This window comes from Malaclemys terrapin, chromosome 1, assembly GCF_027887155.1.
Source record: "Malaclemys terrapin pileata isolate rMalTer1 chromosome 1, rMalTer1.hap1, whole genome shotgun sequence".
Classification (NCBI taxonomy): Eukaryota; Metazoa; Chordata; order Testudines; family Emydidae; genus Malaclemys; species Malaclemys terrapin.
The window spans coordinates 24,917,881-24,931,669 of record NC_071505.1 but is presented as its reverse complement, the minus strand read 5'-3'; the positions used below and the strand labels follow the sequence as shown (position 1 = coordinate 24,931,669).

At 46.5% G+C, this 13,789-nt stretch overlaps 1 protein-coding gene across 1 annotated transcript in view; it reads right to left on the bottom strand.

The window, feature by feature from the left end:
* The window catches only part of PMPCB (peptidase, mitochondrial processing subunit beta), a 17,268-nt gene extending 3,479 nt beyond the window's left edge, over positions 1-13,789 (bottom strand). Inside the window, exons 1-9 of the mRNA XM_054017822.1 lie at positions 13,656-13,789; positions 6,339-6,479; positions 5,819-5,905; positions 4,830-4,959; positions 3,008-3,206; positions 2,598-2,677; positions 1,846-1,958; positions 1,192-1,335; positions 365-525 (exon numbers count right to left, since the gene is read on the bottom strand). Coding sequence (XP_053873797.1) covers positions 365-525; positions 1,192-1,335; positions 1,846-1,958; positions 2,598-2,677; positions 3,008-3,206; positions 4,830-4,959; positions 5,819-5,905; positions 6,339-6,479; positions 13,656-13,754 — 1,154 coding nt within the window. The 5' untranslated portion in view covers positions 13,755-13,789. The remainder of the gene's footprint in view (positions 1-364; positions 526-1,191; positions 1,336-1,845; positions 1,959-2,597; positions 2,678-3,007; positions 3,207-4,829; positions 4,960-5,818; positions 5,906-6,338; positions 6,480-13,655) is intronic.

Genomic DNA, 13,789 nt, shown 5'->3' with positions numbered 1-13,789 from the left:
GAAGATTACATAACCCTTCCAATCCCTCCTCCTGCCAGAAAATTTAATTTGTAAATCAAATTGCTATTACTGATGTTTTGGGCCAGATTTCACCACTCTTACTCTTCCAAGTAGTACCTTGCTCTTCAAGTAAACCCATTGGAGCTACTTCCAGTGTAAGGTACTGTCAGGGTGAAGCAAGGGTGGGAGAAACTGGCTTTTTGGAAACAAACATCACAAGCTTCTGAACTTAGTCTACGTGTTCTTTCCCAACAAATTTGGACTGTGATAAACAAACAGAACACTTTTTTGATGAAGCTGCTATTTTTAAATAGCCAGTCCTCAACCCAAAACTAGCTGCTTGGAGAAACATGCGTTTTCTTACCACTCTCTTTGAACGAAGTGTATCATATCCTGTACAGTGGATTGTTCACAAACCATGTAGAGCCCCCACAGTCCAGTATCAGTGTAACAGGTGTTGAAAGACTGGAAGCTATGACACAGGTTGCCATGGCAAGTGATCTGGGCAAGCTTGCTGGATAAATTCTGTTTACACAAGATGATAAGTTTTAGCATTTCGGTGGGTTTTTTTTTTTTTTAAATATTCTTTCCCACCACTAAGCTCGCCCACTGCTATTTCAAGTGAGACAGATTGGCAGCTTCCTCCACAGCCAACAATACTGCTATGAGTATGCACCAGATGTTTTTGTGTAGAACAGGCAGCTTCCTCTCCTGCACATAATCTTTCACTCTCCAAGTGGCAGCCTGAACTTGTCAGTTTTAAATTGCAAAGGTTTTTTTTTTTTTTTTTTTTTTTAAGTCCTAATAAAAATAGTTAGTAAGATTCCAAGAGAGGGAACAGGCACTGGGATACTCATGGCATACAGCTTTGGAGCCTATTTAGTTTTTCCAACTTGTTTTCACTATAGGTTGCTAGGCTCTAGGAAGACTCCTCCCTTTGGTGACTCGGTGTGCCATTCCCCAACTGCACCTGCGCCCCAATTCTCATGTCACATGGCAACAGAATGCATTCAGAGACCTTTGGGCTGGATTTTGATTTTTTTTTTTTTTTTTAAACGCCGATAGAAATAGCCAGAAAACTTGATTCCATCCCAGACAAGGGGGAATTTGTGTACTGATGCTGGCAAATTACTGAATTAAACCCCTCTTACTGGTATAATCAACCCTCAAAGCTTCTTGAGGTTCACTCACCACACCTCCTCCAAAGGAACGATCCCAGTTGCCTATCAGAGTATTTGCTACCATAAGGGGAATTGTATCTGGGTGAGACCAGCCAACTGCTTCGACAGCTATTGCGATGTGTGCCAAAGGCATCTTGTCATCTCTTATACGAATCTGAATCACAAAAATGTTAATTTCAAATGTAATGCAGCAAACATAGTGTGTACATTTATTCAAATGAAGGAAACTAGAAACTTTCAAATAAAATCTAGTGCAAAGCGTAAAAAGCTTTACTCAATAATACCCTTCACTGTCTGTGTAAACCTAATGCTGTGTGTAAGGAAGTTATTATACTAGTCATTTTGCAGACGATTAAGACGACATAGGATGGCAAAGTGATTTGCCAGAGTCGGGGCACAGCACAAGAGTCCCAAGTTCCAGTCCTCTGCTGTAACCTTTAAAAACCCCTGCCCAGAAATATATCAAGTGAACAGGATGATTTTCAAGGATGGTGAGCATCAGCTGCTCCTATTAACTTCAATGGGAGCAATGGGTGCTTAGCAGCTTTGAAAGTCATGCTAGAAACTCAGATCACACCAGACAACTCGTTAATATTAGTCATTACTCAGTGTTGCTTGTTGAGCTGATTAACCTGAAAAGGCAAAAAGCAATCTCAGTGCTTACCTCACTACCTGTGAATTTGCAAGGGGGTAGGGCTGGCATTCCTCCTTCCTGAGTAGACGGTAAGTTACCAAAATGATAATTTGCTAAATCAAGCAATTCATCATGAGAGACTCCTGAACAAGAGAGTTTCAAAAAATGTATCATCTAAGAAGATCATTTTTCACAGACGTTAAAAAGCTTCAGCCAAGATGCCAGAGTAACAACAATCCATCATAACCTTTGGTTCTCTCCCAACTTGATTGTTGTACATTTCTGATTTCCCATCCCCCCTTTCCACGTCATTAAATGCCATTGCTAAAATCATCTTCATCACCTTTTTTGCCTCCTCTATCTTATACAGCACCAAACACAAGCTCCTTGTTCTCAACTTCAAGGCCTTACATCATCTCACCCCACCTTTCTATTTTCCCTTATTCCCTCTCCCATCCTGAACACCATCTCCTTCCCATATCTGTAGCTTTGTGCTCTGTCACACTGTCCTCTTACACTTGGAACAGCCTCTCAGTTGAAAGCCAAGCACCCTCCTTGCCTAAAGATAAATTTAAGGGTGTCCCTGGAAGATTACTGGGGGGGGGGGGGGGGGAGGGAGAAGAGACAGAACTTTGAGGGCTAACAATACACTTCTATGACCTATTAAGTAGTGGATAAGTCATATTTCTGTGTCTGATCTTTGTACTCTCTCAACAAAGTTAAAGTGCTATGGTTTTAAACTTATTTTCAAGTGCTTGCTGTGATGCATGTCTCATACTAACCTCCAGCAGCAGCCAGCACTATCCTGGGTCCTTTATAATGTGTTGTTATGTACTCCACCAAGTCATTGCGATTTATGGATCTGTAGTGGTAAAGAAGAAAATGACTACACCTCCTGTCAGCATTGGTAGTGTCTACACTGAAGCGTTGCAGCTATGCCACTGCAGCGTTTTAAGTGTATATAAGTTATAAACAGAAGTTTCACATTGTAATAGTGTCCAAAGCAAACATGTCTGATTGAGTGTAAGGCACTCAGGGGAAATTCCACTTGCAATTCCACCTTGTGCAACCCCAAACACTTCATAAGGCATAAAGAGAACAGAAATTGTTCCATTTATCTTTAAGTGTGGTTTTCAAATACTGGAAAGTAACCATGAAATTAAGACAAAGGAGAAATAAAAGCTGGATTTACTTGATGTTTTCGGTGGGGCCTAATATTGTCCGTCCCAGTGTAGTGTTCTGATAGGCTGTGGCATGAAGATAATCAAAGACAACTTCCTGCAAATTGGTTTCAACTTCCTGCATCTCTCGAAGGATAACTCCTCGCTCCCGCTCGATCTCCGCTTCCCCCAGTGTACTGTTCTGTATGATGTCAGCAAGAATCTCCACAGCTAGTTGAAAACACAAAGGGATGGGGGGCAAGTGTGCTTCAGCAACACTGGAACCTTCAGCTCACTATATCGTAATCAAATAAGTAGCTCAAATACATATTATAAGTAGGCAGAACTGTTAGCATAGAGTACAGGAAGAGAGATCTAACAGGAAATTGAAAATAAACTTCTACATAGTGTAATCTTATTTTGTAATATTTGTTTTAGGAAAACTTTAGTGTCCTTCTTGGAGAGAATGTGTGTTCTTCAGGGATTTTTAAAACTTCTAAAGAACATAATGCTGCCCATTAATTTCATTTGGTGGCCCCCCTAGTTCTTATATTATGGGAACAAGTAAATAACTTTTCCTTATTCACTTTCTCCACACCACTCATGATTTTATACACCTCTATCATCTCCCCCATTAGTCTCCTCTTTTCCAAGCTGAAAAGTCCTAGCATCTTTAATCACTCCTCATATGGGACCCGTTCCAAACCCCTAATCATTTTAGTTGCCCTTCTCTGAACCTTTTCTAATGCCAGTATAGCTTTTTTGAGATCAGACCACCACATCTGGACGCAGTATTCAAGATGTGGGCGTACCATGGATTTATATAAGGGCAATAAGATATTCTCTGTCTTATTCTCTATCCCTTTTTTAATGATTCCTAACATCCTGTTTGGTTTTTTGACTGCCGCTGCACACTGCGTGGACGTCTTCAGAGAACTATCCACGATGACTCCAAGATCTCTTTCCTGATTAGTTGTAGCTAAATTATCCTCCATCATATTGTATGTATAGTTGGGGTTATTTTTTCCAACGTGCATTACTTTACATTTATCCACATTAAATTTCATTTGCCATTTTGTTGCCCAATCACTTAGTTTTGTGAGATCTTTTTGAAGTTCTTCACAGTCTGCTTTGGTCTTAACTATCTTGAGCAGTTTAGTATTCTCATCAAGAAATTGTCAATATGAATTATTTTATTTCAGATGAACACTATGGAGTAAGACAATTCACTTAGACATACCAGGAATGAACAATTAGAGAAAACTAAACAAAAATATAGCTTGTTCTTCAACTGGCAGCACTTTGTTTCTCTCTTCTTGGAAACTTCTTTTTCACAATATATTTAGAGACAATAGCTTAAGTTAACCACAATGCAAATATCCAGGGCCCTATCATACCTTCCCAAGGTCAAACACACTGGAGGAGCACAGAGTGCCCAAGATACACTGGGGGGTTCACTTTAGAGCTTGAACAAAAGTTCCCTTAGAAGGACAAGGGTGCCAAAATAGGGGCAGGGAACATGGTCTGCAAACTCTGGATCTCTCTGAGATCTGCAGGGGAGTGAGAATTTCACATCTTTAGCCCCAAAGGAGAGCCATTTGGTCCCTAGGAGATGTGCCAAGCCTGGGCCACAATGCTGAAATGCTCCTCTCCAAACCTGCTAAGCCTCATCCCCATGGAGTTTCAGCAGGGGACTCCCAAGGAAGGGAGGTGGGAAGCACACTGCAGAGGCACTGTTCTGCCATTTCTGCTTTTTTAGAGGGTTGTCAGCTCATTTAATTCCTTGTTGTTCCCCTCCTCACAATCTTTAGGAAGGATGCTCCTTCAGAAATTCTGCAGAACAGAAGCAGTTACCTCTTGGCAAGTCCTTTGAGAAAGCCTTTGCATAATACACAGTTTGTTCTCTGGATGTGTAGGCATTAAGATGAGCTCCCATGTTTTCAATCTCTAGTTCCAGGTCTAATTGAGACCTCTTTTTTGTCCCCTGAAATTAAAGGGAAAAAAATTGTTTACTTGCACTCTGGAAGGTACCTACCCACAAAGTAGCTTTTGCACATGGGGAACAGCAAGGGTTTATTTAAAAAAAAAAAAAAAAAAAAAAACTGATTTGAGCACAAGAGAAACAACTGGTTTGAGGGGGGAAGGTTGGCAAATCCGTCTTTCTCCACTGGAAAACTAAGTTTAAAGCCTGCACAGATTCCAAGTGAAATTTAACTTGAGGACAGCGTGCCTATTTGTCTCCTTAGTCTCCTTAAAGATTAGTTAAATTCAGCATGACTCAACTCTACCAATCTCAGGTATCAGCAGGAGCGGATCAGTTCAGGAATTTAAACATAGTGGCAGAAATATGGAAGGAAGGTTGCACAACACCTGACTCAGACCAGTGTTGTTTTGACTGCACCTCAGTAAGCACTCAAATTGTTAATTTTAAAATGCTGAAATAACATGCAGAACTAACTCTTGAAACTAACAGATCTATCATTCTTGAATTCCTCCTGTCAGCCATTTTGTTTGTTTGTTTTTTGTTTCAAATAGATCAAACATGAAATTCTTCTTTCAGGCAAGGCCATAGCAGCACATGCAAATGTACGGGTGAAGCCATACAGATCTGAGGTGATATCCTGGCTCCACTGAAGTCAACAGCAACTTTGCCATCGACTTCAATGAGGCCAGGATTGCATCCTTGATTTTTATTTTGGACAAAAATCCAAATTGCTTGCGTTTTCCAGGTGATTTTGAAAAGTGATAGACTGAAATCAGTTGTAAAGAGTCTCCATAGTTAGCCTTAAAGTAACAATTTTAATTTTAAAAATTTTAATTTGAAAACTAGTTTTAATACTTACCTTGAAAGCCATATGCTCCAGAAAGTGAGCTGTTCCGTTGTTCTTCTCATTTTCATACCTGCTTCCAGCATCAATCCAAAGACCAACCTTATTAAAAACAAATATTAATTTTACTATTTAATAGAAGATAGCATTGGCATTGTTTTGCTGGTTCTTACTTTGGCTAAGATTTTAACTTTTATAAATAGACTACATATAGATTTTCAAAAGTGACTAGTGATTTGGGTGCCTCAATTTTGGGGTAAACTAATTTGCAGTTAAAGGGGCACAATTTTCAGAAAGTGATGAGCACCCACTCTCTGAAAAATCAGACCCCTTTACAGTGTATCAAGTTTGGCATCCAAAATCACTAGTCACTTTTCAAAGGCTTAGACTTACCTTCACCCAAACTTGTGTTCGTTATTTACAAACTGTTAAATACTTCTGCTAAATACTCAAGGAAAATAGTACATCTAATTTCACAATGTAATGAAAATACAGGTACATAGTTAAGTAAAACATTCATTCACAAGTTACCTACTGTGCATGTTGAGAGTCCAGAATCTTCAGAAGCTACTCTCAGACCATTTTCCAGAGAAGACACTTTAGTCTCAGGAACATTTAAAACTATTTGCGTTGCTGCCTTGGTGGTCCTGAATCTGCTTGTCCCAAGTTGTATGGACTGTAAAGAAAAGCCATTAGTTACAAATTGTAGGCACCATCCTATGATGCTTGTCAGGAAAGCATGCTCATGAACTTAGAAGTATGAATTATTTATTTTTGTTTTGTAAAATTAGCATTGATTTGGTGGCCACTGCTCTTCTCTCCAGAAATGAACCAACTCTGCCCAGAAAGGAAGCATGAAGGGGCATAAAATGGACCAGTCTGCAGCTGACCCCTTTTTAATGCAATGGTTAGAGCACTAGCCTGGGCTGTGAGAAACTTGGGTTCAGCTCAAGCCACTTAGGCCTGGTCTACACTAGGCGTTTATGTCGAAGTTAGCGCCGTTACATCGAATTAACCCTGCACCCGTCCACACCTCGAAGCTATTTAGTTCGACATAGAGGTCTCTTTAATTCGACTTCTGTACTCCTCCCCGACGAGGGGAGTAGCGCTAAATTCGACATGGCCATGTCGAATTAGGCTAGGTGTGGATGGAAATCGACGCTAATAGCTCCGGGAGCTATCCCACAGTGCACCACTCTGACGCTCTGGACAGCAGTCCGAGCTCGGATGCTCTCACCAGCCACACAGGAAAAGCCCCGGGAAAATTTGAATTTGAATTCCTTTTCCTGTCTGGGCAGTTTGAATCTCATTTCCTGTCTGGACATCGTGGCGAGCTCAGCAGCACTGGCAACGATCCAGAGCTCTCCAGCAGTGATGGCCGTGCAATCTCAGAATAGAAAGAGGGCCCCAGAATGGACTGATCGGGAAGTCTTGGATCTGATCGCTGTGTGGGGCGATGAGTCCGTGCTTTCCGAGCTGCGCTCCAAGAAACGGAATGCAAAGATCTACGAGAAGATCTCTAAAGACATGTCAGAGAGAGGATACAGCTGGGATGCAACGCAGTGCCGCGTGAAAATCAAGGAGCTGAGACAAGGCTACCAGAAGACCAAAGAGGCAAACGAACGCTCTGGATCCCATCCCCAGACATCCCGTTTCTACGAGGCACTGCATTCCATCCTAGGTGCGGCCGCCACCACTACCCCACCACTGACCGTGGACTCTGAGGATGGGATATTGTCCATGGCCGGTTCCTCGGACATGTTAGCGGACGGGGAAGATGAAGAAGGAGATGAGGAGGACGAGGCAGTCGACAGCGCTCACAACGCTGATTTCCCCGACAGCCAGGATCTCTTCATCACCCTTACAGAGATCCCCTACCAACCGTCCCCAGCCGTTAACCCGGACACAGAATTGGGGAAGGATCAGCCAGTAAGTGTTTTAAACATCTAAACATTTATTTTTAACAGAACTGGAATATTAACAATAACAACAATGGGTTTCTCATGATTAGTTTGCCCTAGGCGCTTAACATTTCAGTCCTGGGCAGTGCAACTATTGAAAAAAATCTAACAATGTCCGGTTTAGCATGATTGTTCTGCCCAAGCCGCTCTACTGTTTAGTCACTGCCAGTGCAGCTAGAGTAAAATGCGGTCTATATGTCCGGGGATAGAGCAGAAATCCTCCTGGGACATCTCGAGGAAGCTCTCCTGGAGGTAATTGGAAAGCCGTTGCATCAGGTTCTGGAGAGAGCGACCTTATTGGGTCCTCCGTAGTATGACACGTTGCCGCGCCACGAGACAATCAAGTACTCAGGGATCATTGCCCTGCACAGCAGGGCGGCATACAGCCCTGGTCTTTGGAGGCTTTCCCGAAGCATTCTTTCTTTCTCGCTGTCTGAGATCCTCATGAGGGTGATGTCGCTCATGGTGACCTGCTTTGAATTAGGTAGGGGAATATTACTTTTGGGACTGCTTGCCCGTTCCTTTACAGAACTGTAACCGCTGGTTTGGGGCCAGGCGGTGGAGGGGCAGCCTACAGGGATCGTTCCCGGGGACAGCCGCGAGGGGGTGGGACAGGGGCAGAGTTCCTGCTTGCCGGATTGCTGGCAGCAGGGACTGACATTGCTTTCAATGTGAAATGAGGCCAGTGCTAATATTAAAGTTTTAAGCTGCCACAAGTCTACGGCTTACCATGTCTGCCTGCAACAGAAATTCCGGTGTCCTGCCCTGCTTCTCAAATCTGCTGTGCAAGACCCCAGGCACTGAATGCGAAGGCCGAGAATTCGACCTTGCCCTGAGTGCGCATGTGATAGTGTAGATCAATCTCTGATAATTTTCATATGACTTTACATTGTGCCTCTTCATATAACCTTGTGGTGGGTCTACCCATGTGTGACCTCTGTTTTCATGGAACTTTGTATCAAAGCCTCATTTAGAAACTTTGCATTGCCCTTGGTATAATATTATAGCCCCTAAGGATAGAATAAGATAGAAGAAAAATTTCTTTTTGCTAGCAGTAGAACAAGAGCTCTCCCCCCCACTCTTAATCAATTGCCCTGTTGAATGAATGAGGTGTGGATGAGCAAGGCATGGAAGGCAGCACCTCCAGACAGCCTCAACTGTTGGAGAGGGGCTGGGAGCCAAACCCAAGGACAATAAAACGTGTCAAGTGGGCTCATTAAAGACAAGCAGACATACTGACGGCCTCGGGGGTTAGAAGCAAGCACCTTCTTTTGGAAACACCCTCTTTGCAGCATTGGGACAACACTCAAAAGAAAGCAGCACAAAGGACCAATGGACACAAACACAGAGTTTGAAGCTGGTATAGATTTGCATAAGAGGAAAGCTGCTATAAAAGTGAGGTGTCTTGCAGAGGACCCCGGGTCTCGTCTTGTCAACATGGAAGCATCGATCCGAATCGGCAGAAGCCCGGCTCCACCCCCTCCCCCATCTAACTCACCTGGCCAGTACAGTTAAGGGGAGCAACTAATTGGTAACAACAAGACGGAATGGGTGTGTGTGTGTGTGTGTGTGTGTGTGTGTGTGTGTGTGTGTGTGTGATATATTATATGCATATAATACAGTGTTAATGAATACATGTATTACTAATAAATGTGGTGTTCTGCCTTATTCCCCCTGAAAAGATCCTGTGCAGTACTTTAAGTACAACAATAGGTGCTGTGCATGGTCTTGTTAACAGAGAAAGACTATGTTCTTTGTTCACAACTACATTTATCTTTCTGAGGAATTCACTCCCTTTTTCCCATTCCCACAGCCACATCTGCGACTGTCTCACAACCTAGCCTGGCATCACACTCCCAGAGGCTAGCGCAGATTAGGCGTAGGAAGAAGAGGACACGGGAGGACATGTTCTCGGAGCTTATGGCCTGCTCCTGAGCCCAGGCAGCACAGCAGACCCAGTGGCGGGAGAACTTGTCCCAAATGCACCAAGCAAACATGGATCGGGAGGAGAGGTGGCGGCAGGAAGACCAGCAGGCGACTCAAACGCTGCTTAGACTAATGAGGGAGCAAACGGACACGCTCCGGCGCCTTGTGGATGTTCTGCAGGAACGGAGGCAGGAGGACAGAGCCCCGCTGCAGTCTATCTGTAACCGCCCTCCCCCGCCACCAAGTCCCATACCCCCCTCACCAAAAGTGCAAAGAAGGAGGGGCGGCAGAGTCCCTGCTAACTCTCACTCCACCCCTGCAGAGAGCTCTAGTAGTAGAAGGCTCTCATTCCCCAAAATTTGACAAGTTCTTTCCTTCCCGCCTCACACAAGCCCCCGTCCAAGTTTCACCTCCCAGTTCCATGTGTAGTTGCTAATAAAAAATACGTTTCTGTTAATTACTGTTTCCATCATGTTCTTTTGGAGGAGGGGGGGAAGGGGGTGGGTAATTGGACAGGACAGTCACCTTTGGCAGGGTACATAGGCGGGGGCAGGTCCAGCAGCAGGGCACATACACAGTGCAGTAACTAGTTACCCTGGTCAGTCTGGGAGGTGGTTTTCATGTTCTGTGGTGGGGGGTGGGTTGCTCTGTGACTTTGTGGCGGGGGAGGGCAGTTACAGATCTTAAGCGGCGGTCCTTTTCCTGGATCACAGAGCCACGCAGCAGGGGATCTGTAACCGTCCTCCCCCTGCCACAAAGTCACATCTCCCCCCCCCATACACACAGTCCCGATCAGGAGGGGTGACAGGCTCCGTTGAAACAACCAGTCCACCACAGCGGAGCCTGTCAATCCTGGAGTTTAGAAGCTTCATTTGCGTCAGTACACTACACCCGCTCCCCACCACAGTCTGTGTCCCAGTTTTAAAACATTCCCGTGAAAACAGTAATAAAGACAACGGTGTTCATTAACAAAGTAGAAGTGATTTTATTTCTAAACGTGCGTTGGAAGGGGGTGAAGGGGGTATGTAACTGGAGAGGATAGTCAACATTAACTGGGTAAAGAAACGGGGGCAGGTTCAGCTTCTCTGTACACTAACTTAAAAGTCACAGGTTACCCTGCTCAGTCAGGAACCTAGCTTTCAAAGCCTCCTGGATACACAGCGCGTCCCGCTGGTCTCTTCTAATCGCCCGGCTGTCTGGCTGGGCGTAATCAGAAGCCAGGCTACTTGCCTCAACCTCCCACCCCGCCATAAAGGTCTCCCCCTTGCTCTCACAGAGATTGTGGAGCACACAGCAAGCTGCTATAACAATGGGGATATTGGTTTCGCTGAGATCACAGCGAGTCAGTAAGCTTCTCCATCTCCCCTTGAGACGGCCAAAAGCACACTCCACCACCATTCTGCACTTGCTCAGCCGGTAGTTGAAGAGTTCTTTTTCACTGTCCAGGGCGCCAGTATAGGGCTTCATGAGCCAGGGCATTAGCGGGTAGGCTGGGTCCCCGAGGATGACTATAGGCATCTCCACATCCCCAACAGTTATTTTGTGGTCCGGGAAGTAAATACCTTGCTGCAGCCATCTAAACAGACCAGAGTTCCTGAAAACACGAGCGTCATGAACCTTGCCCGGCCATCCGACGTAGATGTTCGTAAAACGTCCCTGTGGTCCACCAGTGCTTGCAGCACCATGGAAAAGTAGCCCTTTCTGTTAATGTACTGGCTGGCCTGGTGGTCCGGTGCCAGGATAGGGATGTGAGTTCCATCTATGGCCCCACCGCAGTTTGGGAATCCCATCGCTGCGAAGCCATCTATGATCGCCTCCACGTTTCCCAGGGTCACTACCTTTGACAGCAGTACATCAACGATTGCCTTGGCTACTTGCATCACAACAACCCCCATGGTAGATTTGCCCGCGCCAAAGTGGTTCGCGACTGACTGGTAGCTGTCTGGCGTTGCAAGCTTCCAGAGGGCTATGGCCACTCGCTTCTGGACAGTCAGGGCTGCTCGCATCCGGGTGTCATTGCGCTTCAGGGCAGGGGACAGCAACTCACAAAGTTCAAGGAAAGTTTCCTTCCGCATGCGAAAGTTTTGCAGCCACTGGGATTCATCCCAGACCTGCAGCACTATGCGGTCCCACCACTCAGTGCTTGTTTCCCAGGCCCAGAATCGCCGTTCCACGGCATCAACATGACCCATTGCCACCGTGATGTCCCCGGCGCTGGGTCCCGTGCTTTCTGAGAGGTCTGTGCTACTCTCAGACTTCAGGCCCTCACTGCGGTGCCGTAGCCTCCTCGCCTGACTTATCTGCATCTGCCTCAGGGAAAGGTGGATGATAAGCTGCGAGGCGTTGAGAGCGGCCACAACTGCAGCGATGGTCGCAGTGGGCTCCATGCTCGCAGTGCTGTGGCGTCCGCGCTGTCACTCACCAGAAAAGTGCGCAAACTGATTTCCCGCCGGCGCTTTCAGGGAGGGAGGGCGGGAGTGATGGACGGATGACGACAGTTACCCAAAAGCACCCTCGACACATTTTTTTTACCCAGAAGGCATTGGCGGCTCCACCCAGAATTCCAATGGGCAGCGAGGACTGCGGGAACTGTGGGATAGCTGCCCACAGTGCACCGCTTCCAATGTCGACGCTTTCCCTGTTACTGTGGACTCACAAAGTCGAATTACTGTCCTTAGTGTGGACACACACGTTCGACTTTGCAATATCGATTCCAAAAATTCGATTTAAGTAAAATTGAACTACTCTCGTAGTGTAGACATACCCTTAGTCTTTTTGTGCCTCAGTTCCCCATGTGTAAAATGGGGAATAGTAGTCAAAGCATTAAAGATTATGAGGTGCTTACATATTACAGTAAGAGGCCATATAAGTACCTGAACTAGTTCCAGAAGGGACAACATCTACAGCTCCTCAATCTGCACAGATCCATGTTTTTATTCAAGAAACCCAGGGTCCAGGGCTCAGCCTGCAATGCTACCCTATGTAGCCTACAGAACTAAGGCTGCTCCAGCTTCAGCCAAAAACTGCAGAGCCACCCGCACTGTGGCTTGCACAGATCCCACACAGCCAGACAACCCCACGAGTACACCGGGCAACTACAAAGCTTGGGGAACCCCAGTGTGCCAGCCTGTATTCCACCTTGGTTCCACGGCCCGCCGGGGACATTAGTTGGTGACTCCTTCATGGAGCTGTGAGTACAGGTGTGTATCTGGCACGGTTCACCCCTCTTCCCAATGCCTGTCCTTGTTGCGGTGTGTGGGAGACCCTGGCTCATGTTGATCTACAGTGCACCAGGTTGCAGTCTCTCTTTCAGCTCCTCCAAAACCCCTTGTTGAGGTTCTGGCTGCACTTTTCCCCACACCTTTTTATATATGCACAGCCAATCCGGGGCCCCACAAAGTCACAGGACCACCTTGTCAACCTCCTCCTAGCCATGGCCAAAGTGGACATTTATAACACCAGGCTGAGGGGGGGCCTGCAACTGTGGGGCCCATTTTCATTCTCTCATCCATTCACGCATCTGGGCAGCGTCCCTCTAGGCAGCGTCCGCTGGCTCCTTGGACGCTTTTGATGAGCGGTGAGCGCTATCCAGGGTTCTCTGCTCCGTGTCCCCTAGTTCTGGTCCTTCAACCCCCCCACACCTGTTACTGTTTTTTTAATTTGTTGTCCCCCGATCTGTGTTGATGTCTGGGCTCACTAGCTCCTCCCCAGGCTGGGGGAGGGGCCCTTAGCTTATGCCTGCCCACTTCCCAACACCCAATAGGCTTACACAGCTTGGGGTGGGGTGGGAGTGTGCAGGTCCCAGGGCTCAGTGCGCCCCCGTGAAAAGAACCTGAAACTACAGCTCCCAGGGTGCACCGCGCGGAGGAAGCCCATTGCCCTTGAATTGCCGGCAGCCTGTGGCCCGGCCGGAGGGTTGGGAGCCCACCCAGCCTCTCCCCCGCGCGCCGATCCCGGCCACTCACCCGGTTCGCTGGAGCTGAGCCCCGCACAAGGCGGCGGCCAGACCCGGCCCAGAGGAGCCGTCGGGCCGCCAGGCAACCTGCACTCAGCGCCGCCGCCATCTTAGAGAAGAGCCGGGGCGGCCGCGCGTCTCGAC